The 15,109-nt window shown below is 50.3% G+C and overlaps 1 protein-coding gene across 1 annotated transcript; it reads right to left on the minus strand.

Moving 5' to 3' along the window:
* Window positions 1–62: 62 nt before the first annotated feature.
* Window positions 63–13,777, minus strand: CLSTN3 (calsyntenin 3). The gene is made up of 19 exons (XM_053450218.1): window positions 13,274–13,777; window positions 12,378–12,526; window positions 8,530–8,652; window positions 7,860–8,055; window positions 7,327–7,535; window positions 6,456–6,605; window positions 5,702–5,887; window positions 5,272–5,541; window positions 4,987–5,099; window positions 4,665–4,827; window positions 4,504–4,554; window positions 4,206–4,357; window positions 3,975–4,123; window positions 3,528–3,754; window positions 3,284–3,448; window positions 3,004–3,149; window positions 1,904–2,036; window positions 1,624–1,817; window positions 63–812 (listed from the first exon to the last, which is right to left on the minus strand). The coding sequence occupies exons 2-19, from the start codon at window positions 12,448–12,450 to the stop codon at window positions 732–734; spliced, it is 2,781 nt and encodes a 926-aa protein (XP_053306193.1). The 5' UTR covers window positions 12,451–12,526; window positions 13,274–13,777; the 3' UTR covers window positions 63–731.
* Window positions 13,778–15,109: the final 1,332 nt, after the last annotated feature.

A 15,109-nucleotide genomic window follows, 5' to 3' on the forward strand; every position in this document is an offset into this window, starting at 1 on the left:
TACGGCGACGACACCGCTATTCCGCGTCTACAACCGTGACACAAATGACAGGAGCCGGCAGCTTCTATATATTTCTTTATATATAGATTTATATATATTTACCAGAAATTGGTGAGTTATTTCATTCATTGTCGTGACTTTCCTTCAACTTTACCCCACGCGGGGGCAGACACGGGTGGGGAGGGAGAAGGAGGAGGGGGCGGTGAACGTGGAGATGGGTCAAAGAGATGGGGAGGGATAATAATACGAGAGAATATCAGCCGCTGTGTCTCGGCCCCCTTATCAACCTGCTAATGCTGGAACAGATGGAGTCTCTGAGGGGGGTCTATACAGGTGGCTGGTACTGGAAAGATTGGAGCCGATGTCCAGCGTTGGGTATGTGGCTTCCACTTAGTGAGAGAAAGAGGGGACGTAGCTGTCTCTCAGGGGATTATAATAGACAGAACACGCGAGAGACATACAGACAACATGAATGAGACATTCCCCTGAGAAATGATACCGGATGGGAACCGAGTGCGGTGTGTAAAGACGCGAGTCGAACTCCAATGAGAGATTATACGTGGCACTTGCCGCAAGAGGTCCAGGACGTGGCGCACCTTTTTAGAAAATTGAGTGCTAGAGAAAGCGCCGAGCACACCAGAGGGAGCTTTTGTACGGCGCGCACGGCACATGAGCAGATTGTACATGGACGGACAGAGAGATCGAGAGAGCAAGCGGCGCTGGGTTCCTGGTCAGCGCGACTCCTCGTCCAGGTGCTTCTGGTCAGGGGCGGCCGATCTCTGCGCGGAGGCCAAGCTGCGAGACTGCACGGTCTGAAAAGAGAGCGACAGAGAGAGATGAGCCTGCGGAACCGGCACAGAACTGTATACACCGACCAGAACGGGAACATCGTATTTCCCAACGGTTCAAAGAAGGGGTTTCTGCTTCAAGGGATGGGGTTTAAAAATACAGGGGCGGTCTCTACTAAACAGCTATACATCATGGGTATATAGTATGTCTTTATATAATTAAAAAATCCTTCCCAATGTGCCACAGGAGTGATGGGAGTGATAAAGGGCCATTGGAACACAGGAGGGATGGGAGTGATAAAGGGCCATTGGAGCACAGGAGTGATAGGAGTGATGGGAGTGATAAAGGGCCATTGGAACACAGGAGTGATGGGAGTGATAAAGGGCCATTGGAACACAGGAGTGATGGGAGTGATAAAGGGCCATTGGAGCACAGGAGTGATGGGAGTGATAAAGGGCCATTGGAGCACAGGAGTGATGGGAGTGATAAAGGGCCTCTGTACGCCTATGAAGAGATTCCATTAAAAAGCTGCCGTTTTCAGCTACAATAGTCATTTACAACATTAACCCCTTCTGCGCTGGATTTCTGACCCATTTCTAGTTATTTTAATAGACAAAATTGGCCTTTTCTTTCAAAAACAAGGAAATTACCCCAAACTTTTGAATGGTGATGTATGAGATCCATACTGACCGGATTTGACTCTTACTAGACTATTTTCCAGTGGGCAAGGACGACAATATTTGTTGATATATATATTTTGTCTTTTTACAGATGTATAATGGGTTTTATCTGACATGAGGCGGTGTTGTTATGATGCGCGATGGTTCTACTCACATCCATTGGGTTAACTGTTATGGTCATAGCGGAGTCCTCCCAGAATGGGTCCCTCTGGTTAGATGCCTCCAGTTCTGCCCCTTCGATTCCATCCCTTTGCCGCGCATTGTGTATCCGTGACAAACCCAAGGTGACGATCAGAGCCAGGAACCCAACGCAGACAACGATGATCACCATGGCAACCCCGGGAAACACTGCAAAGAAACACGCGTGTGAGACACTGCCTAGTTGGCCATGTTCAAATCACAGCAGCAGTTCTGCGCTTCGGCCATGCGCATACCTGAGCTGCGGTTGGGGTTGGTCAGCGTGTGGGACGATAACGCTACGGGCGCTTGGTGCACGTTGTGGACAAACTGCTGGGCAGACTGGAGGTGGCTGGGAGATACCGCGTGGATGCCATGTAACACGTCAAGCTGAAACACAAAGACCACACATCCTTACACAGTGCGAGGCTAAGCCCCTGGCTCTTACCTCGATATAACACGTTGGTAAATTATAAATTATGAGATCCGTACACGCTACCGTTCAAAAGTTCGGGGTCACTTGGTTTTGAAAGAAAATTAAACTTTTGGTGTATTAAAATAACATGAAATGAATCAGAAATCCAGCGCAGACGCTGTAAATGACTATTGTAGCTGGAAACGGCAGATTTTTTATGGAAGCCCTTTATCACTCCCATCACTCCCGTGTTCCAATGGCCCTTTATCACTCCCATCACTCCTGCGTCCCAATGGCCCTTTATCACTCCCATCACTCCCTTGTTCCAATGGCCCTTTATCACTCCCATCACTCCTGCGTCCCAATGGCCCTTTATCACTCCCATCACTCCCTTGTTCCAATGGCCCTTTATCACTCCCATCACTCCCGTGTTCCAATGGCCCTTTATCACTCCCATCACTCCCGTGTTCCAATGGCCCTTTATCACTCCCATCACTCCCGTGTTCCAATGGCCCTTTATAACTCCCATCACTCCTGTGTTCCAATGGCCCTTTATCACTCCCATCACTCCTGCGTCCCAATGGCACATTGTGTTTACTGATCCAAGTTTAAGTTTAAAAGGCTCATTGATGGTTAAAAAAACTCTTTTGCAATTATGTTACAGACAGAAATTTCCTTGTTTTCCATGAAAAGAGCTGAGTGACCCCAAACCTTTGAACGGTAGTGTATATATATATATATATATATATATATATATATATATATATATATATATATATATATATATACATACACACACACACTATTGGGTGGCTACTGAAATGACCCGTGTATGCGCTGGTGTCTCTGGCTGGACACAAGGATCTACCATCACTGATCCAGATGTTAAAAAACGAATTCTGCGCGTGTGGATTTTATGTATCTATTCGCAGGCAGGCTCACCTCGGTGTACAGCTGGTTGCTTACGTATCTCCCGTTCATCTCGCTGCAGGAAACGTGAAATCTCCGCGCGTATAAAGCTGCCCTGTCTGCTGTCCTGTAAGCGATGCTCCGCAGAATGTCCTCGTACACGGCCACATTCTGGACGCCTGCGGGCGGCGGAAAGACACGGCTTGATATCTCCCTCCGGCCCAAGCATATTTTCTTACACAGCTCTTGGCGGTTTACATGGGAACAATGAGCTTCTGCTGTGGAAGTATTACCATTGAGCATCACCCAATACCTGTAATCTTAAAGCTCCGGGAGTTGTTCTCGGTCTCCAGTCCTCGCTGCCACGCCGAAGACACATCCAAAGATAGACTCTCATACTGGAGGTTTAGGTCTTCCCCGACTACGCCAACCTCACACCGCTCCAGCGAGCACTCGATCCCGTCAGGAGACTGCACATCTGGAACGCGAGGGCCGACAATCAGAGACGGGCGTGAAGGCGGCCGGGTTAAAGCGGTAACATAGAACAAGGTACCTACCGGCCCTCGGGGCTCTCTCGATCTTGCTGGGGGTCAGGGAGTGCGAAACCGAGCAGGTGATCCTTAAGTCAGGGAATACAGGGACCCCCAGAGACCCCTGGAAATCAGAGATAGGATGCGCAGAACGGGGGGATCCAGACAGTACAACTTGTGGAGCATCTGGCTGGAGAACTACAAGATAGCCCTCAAGATCTGGTACCGACAGACAGCCCTCGTCACTGAGACACCTGGCGGTGGAGAGAAAAAAAGAGAGAGCTCGTCACTGAGAGGCCCTCAGAGAAAAAGAGACTTCCTTCATCACTGAGAAAGACCAAGAAAGGCAGCTGTCATCACCGAGACACCCTGAGGAAGGGAGCCTTCACCCTGGAGACCCTTTAAGGCAGAAGCGGCCACCAGCGGACACCCAGCGGACATATGGCTTGTGGTCATTTGGTCCGATGGACTCACCTGACAGTCGTGTGTAATTTAAGAGGTCGCACCCCTGGTGTTGGAAACTGCAGTGAGTTGAGATATTCCACATGCTGGAGAGCGCGGCTAAAGGTCAGGGGGTCATCGCCTTCCAGGGTCAGCTGCGACTGCGCGGGATTCACGTGAACCTGAAGAGACAGCCGAGCCGTGAGATGACCTCCGAAAAACGTGCCGCGGAGCTCTAATTCAGAGACAGCCCACATGCGTTACCTTCATTCCTCTCCCCAGGCTGTCAAAGTCTGTGTACTGCAGGCCTTCCTTACAGGAATACAGACACTCGATCACCTCCCGGGAATCCACAGGGCCCGGCCGCAGGGCCAGCCCGGACACGTAACCGCGCAGGAAGCGGCCATAAGCCGAGCCTGAGGGGAAGAGAGGCGATCAGACGATACGAGCCATGGAGGTGGACACGGAGACATGACACACGCCACAATATACAGCGGGTGAAACCGCTACCGCTGTATGTTACTAGTTAGGCAGATCGGGGGATGGGCACAATGATGAGTACCTGGTCCTTTCGACGTCTCATTTCCATTCACCTTCCCCGATGTCTTCTCATCTGTTAGAGAATGAAACACATTGAAATGCTAGGTCTCTATTACCCTTCTTACCCCCTGCTTATTCCGCCCCAGTAGCTCACACCCTATGTTCTCCTTTCTGACATCTCACCTGCCCAGCAGCCGCCTATCATCAGCTGGGCCTGGCGCCGCGGTGGGGTCAGGGCCCCGTTGTCATGGATGAGCGCAGGGTCATAGGTCACTCCGTCCACGTAGAGGGAGACTGTGGGAAACTCGAGGCTGAGCGCGTAATGATGCCATTCGACGTCACAAACCTGGAGGGCAAGGACAGTGACGGAGGATGAGATTTCTAACAAATCTAACAAATTGGGGGAAAAAAATGCTAAAAAATGCATATTTCAGGGGTTATGAAACTGGGTGAGTAATGGGAAGGGTTAAACGAAGGGGGTTAACATGGAAGACGGTAACTTTACCTGTTCAAGCTTCCAGAGGAATTTGACAGGCCGAGCGCTGTCCAGCAGAGACCAGTACAGGAAAGAAATCCGGCAGCCGTGCACAGCCAGGGTGTAATGCGAGAAGCTTCCCTCTAGGGGGAGAAGGAGAGGGCATGATAGAGATGGCAGGGGGTGAAAAAAAAAAAGGGTGAGGGGAGGAGGCAGAATATTCAACCCCAATCTCAGCCTTCGTTTCCTTGCTTCATATGCACTAATTGTATAATACACCAGCTACCCATATATTTTATTAGCTCTGAGGCTCACCATTTTTCACTGTGTTACATAACAGCACCTCTTCTTCCTTGCCGGCTTTTCCTCCTCCCCCACCAGCATGTTTTAGCCAGAAGGAGATGGTCAGGTGGTCTGCAGCCCCGCCCCCTGCTGGTAGCCGCCCAGGAGGAACCTCCACAGCCTGAGATCCATTAAACCAGAAGACTAAGCTGCTGTCTTGCGTTTCCTGCACAGGGATCCCATGAGTCCAGTTGAACGCTGGGCTGGAAGGGGGCAGGAGATCGACATCCCCCGGCACGGCTCCTGCAATGACCAAAAACACAGTATTACTGGGCTACAAGGTTCGTACGCCATATTCCCTATATCTGCATAAACACATATATATACATTCACTAAAAATGTGTTCTAAGTATATACATTTAACAGTGGTGGCTTGCACTCTGATTCACACTCAGACACGCACCGCACAGTTTGCGCAGGGACTTTTCTGAGTAGTTGTCGCGGTCACAACCCTTGGCAATGTGGCTTGTTTGGATCTCGACTGTGGCCTGAACGCTCCAGACTGGCTCCTCGCAGGTCTCCAGGTGAATGCTTGGAAACAGCGCTAGACTTCCCGTCCCGGGCACATACTCTATACGTTTGTTCCAACCTAGAAGCGGGGGGCAACATGTTACGGAGAAGATCGGACGTGCCTTTATAGATACACGCTTAGAAGCTCATACTTTGGCAGCGGAAATGAGTCCATTTGGTCCTTTTATCTCTTTGACGTGAATTATTATTATTCAAATCGAAGGTCCGCTCCAGTCCTGTTTTTATTTTAAATGCATATTGGGAGTTTTGCATGGACTCCAGCGCATTTTACTGCGTGTGAATTGGTGCCGCCATTCTTTCTCACGTAATTCCTCCCCCAGCTGTCTCTACCAAAAGCAGGGAGCATTCATGCGCACACTCCTTGCACGTGCTCAGTAGCACTCTTCATACTAATCAATGGGAGCTGAGTTCCCATTGAAATTAAGATGAAATGACAGCTTCTATGTATTTTAGATTTATTAGGTTTATTTGTTAGACTAAAGTAGTAAGAAGATGATGGAGCCCGGGTGCTGTAGGCTCCATGGAAGAAGCCGCCCCCCCCCCACTTGCCAGTTCATAGGCACTGGTTATACCCCTGGTGATCTTTCCCTGAGACCCCATGACACTCACTCATACTGAGCTGTTACCTTTCCAGCTGGGTTTGCACGTGGGCTTCACCTGGATCTCCACCTCAGCGTCTTCCACCGCGCGTTTCTTCCCACAGTCGTAAGCCGTGACCGTGAATCTGATCAACCTCTCGCCGCTGGCCTGTAAAGGCTGTGTGTTCTTAATGTACCCTGAGAAAATGGCGACATGGAGGAGAGAGGAGCAGGCATATAGAGGGACCGGGACAGATGAGGACAAAGAGGTAAAAGGAGGGAATACGCATAGGTTAGAAAAGGGGGCAAGAAGAGCGATGGAGTTGGTGCACAACATTTAGGTGGGGTAGATGAAGAAAGAATTGAAGAGAAAAAACACAGGACTCTAAATAAAAGAGGTATGACAATCATTTCGGGAGAAGAACCGAGAGATGGGGCGACATATTGAGTGTCATTGGACGGGGTTCAGGTAGAGGGATGGATGAAACACAGCAGGACTGAAAAGGTGGAGAAGGTCCAGGTAACGGGTGATGATGGAGGAGCAGGGAAATAGACAATGTGCCTGCAGAGGGACACATGAAACTCAACGGGTTGGAGCAGGTGTGGTGGAAAACAGGACTGGGAGAAGAGTTGAGAGATGGAAAGAATGAAAATAGAGAGATTGAAAATGTTGGTATAAGCTGGAGAGCCCAACATGCAGCCCGCGGTCTGCCAAATGCGGCCCGCCGGACAACGAGGCGCAAGAGATCTTCAGCAGTAACCGCAGCTCCAACCATGCTCCGGGAGTAGGCATAAAGAGGTCTCCATCAAAGGATGAGGCAAGGGTGACCGAGGGTGACATGAGGAAGGTCTGGTGAGGGTGAGAAGATATGGAGATGTCTGCAGAAGAGGGATGAGTGCAGCGCTTACTACTCCTTACCGTCGTTGTCAATGGTGAAGGGCACGTTGGGGGTGAGTATCTGGTAGAAGCAGACTTGGCTGTATTGGGGGGAACAGTCTTGGTCCCACGCCTGTACCCTCAGGACTTTCTCATACATTCGGCCCTCAGTAACCGATGCTCTGAACACCCGTTCACCAAATACGGGGGCAAATTCATTGACGTCATTCACACGCACGTGTACGGTGGCTCTACCAGGGAAATGTAAGAACAGGTCAGTTATGCTTACGGCCAAGACAGGTTGGTTGCCAGCGAGTTACAGAACCCTGAACAATTTTCAGCCATGGGCCAGATGAGGGATCTGAATCCTCTGTCCCTCGTCCTTCCCTGATGCCCCTCTTTCCTCCCCTGGTGCCCCTCTTTTCTAGCTCAGAATGTTTGCTGGGTATGAGGACATGGCAGGGTTCTACAGCCCTAAAAGCCCCAAGCAAGGATTGGATTTATAAATTAAACGGGTAAATAAAACCCATTACCGGACTCTTTCATACACATACGTGGTACATTTATACGCTCACTTGTGTGACTTCTTGCTGTTGCTGCCGTCGGGTCCCTCTCCGCAGTCATGCGCCTGAATAGTGAATGTGTGTTCTCTCTGTGCCTCGCAGTCCACGGGACCCTTGGCACGGATCAGACCCTCCCCGGTAGTCCGATCCACGACCACCGCCTCAAATGGCGTCCCGGAGCCGTGGATTCTGAAGCCGCAGATCTCACCTGGGACACGGGAAACGTTAATGTATCGTATGCACACCCAGCGCCACCTCCCCACGTCTGCCCTCAGATTCACGGTTATTCAAAGAAGCTTTTGATTAACTAATCTAGACTGTAATGCCCATTTGTACAGCTCTGTGGAATATGATGGCGCTATATAATTGGACCTGGCACTTTAAGGCCAGCGGCTGATAACTGACATGCTTGTGGCCACCTGCTGGATACTCGTAGCCACCTGCTGGATACTCGTGGTCACAGCTTCACACCTGATGGACCTTTTGGTCTAGCCGGGCAGCTCTTTACATGTCATCAGTCCTGACTTCTCACATCCAGGGTGACGACACTACTTCAGCTCACCCCAAACGCCGCTCCATAATCACCCCCCTATCCACAACCTCTGTTCCATATACCCCTCTCTTCTACATACACCATTGGGGTCCCATTCCCCAGTCCACACACACCCCAGCCCCCCATTACCTGCGTATCTCAGGGGAGAGTCTTTATCCAGAGCAAACAGGGGAGGATTAAGTAGTACGGTGTTATCGTTCTCCATGATAATGCCCTGGTACTGAGCCTCCATCCACGGCTTGTGCTTGTTACCTGCATAGAACCAACACATCCACACAATGTGACACGGACACAATGTTGCAACACAAAGAACCCGACGATGACCCAGGAGTTCATGGTGGACATTTCATCACAACCTCGGGGTCTAAGTAGAAAAATCTTACCTGTTCCTGTTATTAACACAGTGATACACAAGAAAACACACAATCCCAAGCATACAAAAGCGCACCAGCAGCACTTACACAACATCTAAAAGTAGGACGTTCAAACACAATGAAGGTCAGATCTATTCACAAACTCCCAGATATTCCCACTATATGTACCGAATATGGTCTGACCGGGTAAACGTGCGCCATTAAGTCCATACGATGGCGATAAAAGGGCTGATTTAGGGTTTTAGGAGAAGAACGGGGGAAGGGTGTGGTGGAAATTGTTAAGAAGGGTGGACTTTGGGGTCAGGGAGTTCTTTGGGGTTTAGGTGGGTTGGCGGTGGAGCCGGGCAGAGACGCTGACCATGTACAACCAGGCAATCGTTACATTTTCTAGACTGGTTTATAACATACTGTTCTAGGCTCAGTGCATCTAGAACAGATTACTGAGTTCTCGGTAGGGTTCCTTGTGCTGGGTTGGCTTCCAGCTACAACCCAACCAAGGCAGAACTTATTCACTAAAGTAGGAATCTTCTCTTTAGCTTTTATCCTCCGTATTCTGGTTACTGATGACTTTCTGGTTCACCTTCTTGGACCTGCATTTGGTTTTCTGGATTTCCAACGGCTTAGGCCACAGCATAAAAAGGATGAGATGCTAAAATAAATCTGTATATTATCTCCCGACAGCTGCTGCGGGGCGCCGGGCGCCCGTCTACCCGACAACCAGGTGGAGGAAGATGTTGTGGCAAAAAAACCGAAAGGTCTCGCTCTCTTCTGGAAGACCTAAGGCGCCGTCACAAACTTGATTTTAACAGAAGCTGTCACACAACTGCTGTCTCGGCATTCACGCGGTCTGCAGCCTGTCATCACCTTCTAACTGTCTCCTCGCTTGCCAGCTCCCCGCTCTCCCCCACCACCCTGCTGCTCGCTAACCTGTTCCATCTCCTTGTTTTGCCGTCAGGAAAACGTTCTAACGCATCTTCTACGTTACGGAACGGACAGCAACAGACAGAACAGGGCGATTCTCCCCGGGGAAGAGGATAAAAACCCAAATTTAGGCTCTTTGAGTAAAGTTTAGAACGTTCTTAGCATTTGATTGTAGATTCGAATGAGTGACTGTCACGTAAAGAGACAGCACCGCTTTGATACGCGATAGAACCCCGTTAACATTAACATGACCCAAGCTATGGCTCATAATCGAGACAGGGCAATGAGGGCCACCGGGATCCACAGCCCTAAAGTCGACAGACTAAAAAAATCTACTCTTGTGGAGGGCAATTCTAATTGCCCACACTTGGGGGCAGAATGGCATCCAGCTCTCCGTCGGGCGCCCCAGTTACCAAGGCACCTGGGAGTAGGAGCGTGGGGGCCCTGATAATAACCTCTTCGATACAGACATTTGCGAATAAATAATATAAAAGCGACTTAATTGCAGGCGATGGGCTTCACTGCTCTATGGTTATACCCCTCCCCCACCCCGTACCCATTCCAGTGGCCATATTGGATAGGTAGCCACAAAGATGGCCGGCCTTCGGCGTGTACGTCCATAAACCCCTAACCCACCTCAAAGCCCGGTAAAAATAATAACCCCGTTCCTGGCCGGGATCGTACGCCCCCCCCCCCGCCTTTATAACTAAATCCGCTGTGCGATTAATCCCGTCTTTACTTGAAATAAAATACCCGGCGGCTCTGCCGGCGGCTCGTCTTGGTGGGTGGGATTAAGACGAATTAATCCCCCTCTGAAAAAAAGAACGCAAATCCTCCCAGCTGCCCCCAAAATCCACTTAATTCACAGCAGAATCGTAAGACTATTTCACCGTTCGTAACAAAAGCTTAGAATTTGGAAATATAATAAATTTATAGGCCGAGGGCCAAAATTCACCAAATTACCAAATAGCCACCAAAAAAAGGGCTTTTACCGAGACTCATTTGACTATTTATTTACCGTATGGGATGGAGGACAAAATGGGTTGAAACGAACACTTTTTGCTGTTTCTATATACATTAAAGTGACTTTTATGGCTGAAAATCACCGGCAACCTGCGGCTTAGTTAAAGGGGCGCTCCGGCCGTTATCTGCACTTTAATTCATAGGATAGGGGCGAGGTCCCTTTAAATTTTCATGGTGTTCCTCTTGCTAATGGAGAAGCCCCCCCAATATTTATTTGCCCCATTGCCCACCCCCCAGTCATCTCCGATGCTGGCTCGCCAAAAAAAGCCGCCGGCGTGGGTCCAGCCAGAAGGAGAGCAACGGCGCAGAGCTCCATTTGTTTTACCGCTCCTTGGCATCAGAGGGTCCCCCAACCGGCCCACCGCGTGGCAGTTACATGGGGCGGAAAAATCATGACTGAAAACAGGACACTTGGGAGGTATGAAGTTAACCTTGACACAGAGAACACAGTATGGCCGGGGGCAGACGGGGAATATTCGGCCTTTGGCGTGCGTCCAGATATTGGCCGAGTTCCCAAAGGCACACAATGCAGGAAAATATATATATATTATCTGGTTTTAGGGTCAGTCTTCAACACACGTCCTTTCCGTGTACCGGGTGACACGCGTGAACTCTGTGTCTTGGTCATGGCATAAAAGGGGAAACATCAGTGGTGTTTGATCCCCTCCCCCACCCCCCAGCCTTCTGTTTTCTACGTGATGATAAAGTCAATAATCTGTCTGTAGCAGCAACAGCCGGGAGCGCAGAGACGGAGCGCGCCCTAACACACCCCGCCACGTACCACCGTATCTCATACCACCTCGCCATTTACCACCCCACCACGTACCACCATATCTCATAGCACCCCGCCATATACCACCCGCCACGTACCACCGTATCTCATACCACCCTGCCACATACCACCGTATCTCATACCACCCTGCCACGTACCACCGTATCTCATACCACTCTGCCACGTACCACCCCGCCACCTACCACCCCACCACATAACCATTATAAAGCAACACGTTAAGCAACATCTTCCAAAATGACAGATCGGCCCCCATTCGGCCCCCATCTAGTCGCCTGTTTCTCCCGCTGTAAAGACTCAAACCTTAATCAGTCGTTATCAATTATTATTATGATTTTATCTATTATTATATCTATTTATTATTATTATTATTATTATTATGGATTTTAGAAGCTGTCGTCTCTCCGTGGTTTCCTGTAGTCGTCATGGTGATATCACCCAGGAATATTCCGTGGGGCGAGCGGACGTACGGATTCCTAGACATATTGATTGGCCGCGGCCCTTCATCATGCCCCAGAGGGCGAGACGCCCGTGTAAACGGAACCTCGTTGGACATTCCAAGTTCCGCGCAGATTTTCAGCCAATCGCAGGCAAGAAAAAAACTCCCCTTAAAATGAATTGCTGTGCATGCGCATGGGGGGCTCTCATTCAGGGACTCTTGCAGTCCAAATGGATAGGGGGGAGTGCCATGAATCCTTCCACGGAGGGAGTGTTAATTTAATGGGACACGGCTGCCATATGTACTAATACGGCTATAATGTGAGGCCCGCGTGGCCAGCAGCTCATGCAACATACATGTTCTGTACACACGTCACACAACGTGCACTCACACGCTAACACTCTGGGGCTCAGGCCGGCTGGGAACTGACCTTTGGTGCTGGTGGCCGAGTGCAGCAGAGCGCTGATCACAAGCAGGGCCACCGACAGCTCTCCTGGGATCATTCTGCGCTGTCACGGGGGCCACGAGGGCCGATGTCTCTCTCAACTGCTTGGCCACGAGATTGGTTCCAGTGCGTGGCTATAAAGGAGAGCAGATGTCTCATTTAGGGCATTATGTGTGTCTTTGTGCAGTCTCACGTCACATGAGCTGTCTCACCCACTTCAACGTCTGTCACAGTAACACTCTGCACTCTATCACACAGCGCTCTCTGTAACGCTCTGCACTCTATCACACAGCGCTCTCTGTAATGCTCTGCACTCTATCACACAGCACTCTCTGTAACACTGCACTCTATCACACAGCGCTCTCTGTAATGCTCTGCACTCTATCACACAGCGCTCTCTGTAATGCTCTGCACTCTATCACACAGCACTCTCTGTAACGCTCTATCACACAGCGCTCTCTGTAACGCTCTGCACACTGTCTAGTGTGCTGTCTCACTGTTCTAATGCGGTCTCTGACAGTCTGGCCTATGGAAGTGTCTGAGTCACTGTGGACTCGGTTAAGCGCTCTCTTTTTGCTGTTGTCTCTTAGCATTGATCTTGGCAGTCTCATTGGTCTGTCTCACAGTTACCATACTATTGCTATACTGGCCCTTGCAGTTGCCACTGGGGGCTCTCTCATTGCTGTCTCGTGACTCTCTTAGTGGTCTCTCTCTCCCACCTCTTTGCAGTCTCAGTGTGTAGTGCTCTGTCACACAGTGCTGCCGCTGCAGGCAGTCTCGTTGCTGTCTCACTCTATTGTCATGTCTGTCTCTCTCTTTGCTGTCATTTAACCCGGGTCTGTCTCCTCAGTCAGTCTGTCTCCTCAGTCAGTCTGTCTCACCCTGTCTCTGATGATGCTCTCAGGTGTGGGATGCTCTGCAGTGGGAGATGCTCTGCAGAGGATGCTGTTCTGTGATGGATGTTTTCTTACAGGGAGAGGCTCTGCTCCAGAGGAAGGAGGATTTTATCAGCCTGGGGGAGTAGATGCTCTGCTACAGGTGTAATGCTCTGCTGCGGGGGATGCTCTGCTCCAGGGAGAGGCTCTGATCCAGGGGAAGGTGGTCTACTGCAAGAAGGGATGCTCTGCTGTGGGGGAGATGCTCTGCTCCTGGGGGTGATGCTCTGCTGTGGGTGATGCTCTGCTCCTGGGGGTGATGCTCTGCTGTGGGGGAGATAATCTGCTCCTGGGGGTGATGCTCTGCTGTGGGAGATGCTCTGCTCCAGGGGGTGATGCTCTGCTGTGGGTGATGCTCTGCTCCTGGGGGAGATGCTCTGCTGTGGGAGATGCTCTGCTCCAGGGGGTGATGCTCTGCTGTGGGAGATGCTCTGCTCCTGGGGGAGATGCTCTGCTGTGGGTGATGCTCTGCTGTGGGTGATGCTCTGCTCCAGGGGAGGGTCCGTTTAATGTCCTTAGGATGAAGCTGATTCTGCTATCACTGCAGGATGACATCAGCTGAAGACTGGCAGCTCCTCTCAGCCAATCAGAGAGCTGCTGCAGGAGAGGGGAGGGGGGTCTTACCTTCTGCTTCTTGTCCTCTCTGTACCCCCCCTCCCTATTACATTCTGTCTCCCCGCCCACCGGCAGAGGTGTCAGTGAGGTACACAATGACACACACTGATACACAATGACACACACTGATACACAGTGACACACACTGATACACAATGATACACAGTGACACACACGGATACACAACACACTTCAACACAATGACACACACTGATACACGACACAAACCAACACAGTGACACACACTGATACACAATGATACACAGTGGCCCTTTATCTCTCCCATCACTCCAGTGTTCCAATGGCCCTTTATCACTCCCATCACTCCTGTGTCCCAATGACCCTTTATCACTCCCATCACTCCTGTGTCCCAATGGCCCTTTATCACTCCCATCACTCCTGTGTCCCAATGGCCCTTTATCACTCCCATCACTCCTGTGTCCCAATGGCCCTTTATCACTCCCATCACTCCTGTGTCCCAGTGGCCCTTTATCACTCCCATCGCTCCTGTGCTCCAATGGCCCTGTATCACTCCCATCACTCCTGTGTTCCAATGGCTCTTTATCACTCCCATCACTCCTGTTTTCCAACGGCCCTTTATCACTCCCATCACTCCTGTGTCCCAATGGCTCTTTATCACTCCCATCACTCCTGTGTCCCAATGCCCCTTTATCACTCCCATCACTCCTGTGTCCCAATGCCCCTTTATCACTCCCATCACTCCTGTGTCCCAATGGCCCTTTATCACTCCCATCACTCCCGTGTTCCAATGGCCCTTTATCACTCCCATCACTCCTGTGTTCCAATGGCCCTTTATCACTCCCATCACTCCTGTGTTCCAATGGCCCTTTATCGCTGCATCTCCATGAGATCTCTGCGGAGCAGCTCTGGATTCCCACACACAGCTACCCCGGGCTGGAATAATACATAAATCTGTCTGTCTGTCTGTCTGTCTACAGCCTCAACCGCGATGATCAGTAACGTTGCCATCATTCCATTTCGTTCTGATGATGTCACACCTACCTTATCCTCCCAATGCCCCAGTATTTTGCCCCCCAAAAAAGATTTGTAATGTTACTTATTTTATTTTTTTTACACATTTTAGCGTTACTACACTTAGTTTGTTCTGCATGCTCACCTCTTCGTTCAATCTTTTTCCTTGATCTT

This window comes from Spea bombifrons, chromosome 11, assembly GCF_027358695.1.
Source record: "Spea bombifrons isolate aSpeBom1 chromosome 11, aSpeBom1.2.pri, whole genome shotgun sequence".
Taxonomy (NCBI): Eukaryota; Metazoa; Chordata; class Amphibia; order Anura; family Pelobatidae; genus Spea; species Spea bombifrons.

Bases quoted from the DNA above. Each gene is read 5' to 3' on its own strand.
- CLSTN3 (XM_053450218.1), bottom strand. From the start codon at position 12,450: ATGATCCCAGGAGAGCTGTCGGTGGCCCTGCTTGTGATCAGCGCTCTG. The intron at 4,358-4,503 runs GTACTCATCATT...TCTTCCCCTCAG, and splicing joins TGAGACGTCGAAAGGACCAG to GCTCGGCTTATGGCCGCTTC. The intron at 2,037-3,003 runs GTGAGCCTGCCT...TTTGTGTTTCAG, and splicing joins GCAACCAGCTGTACACCGAG to CTTGACGTGTTACATGGCAT.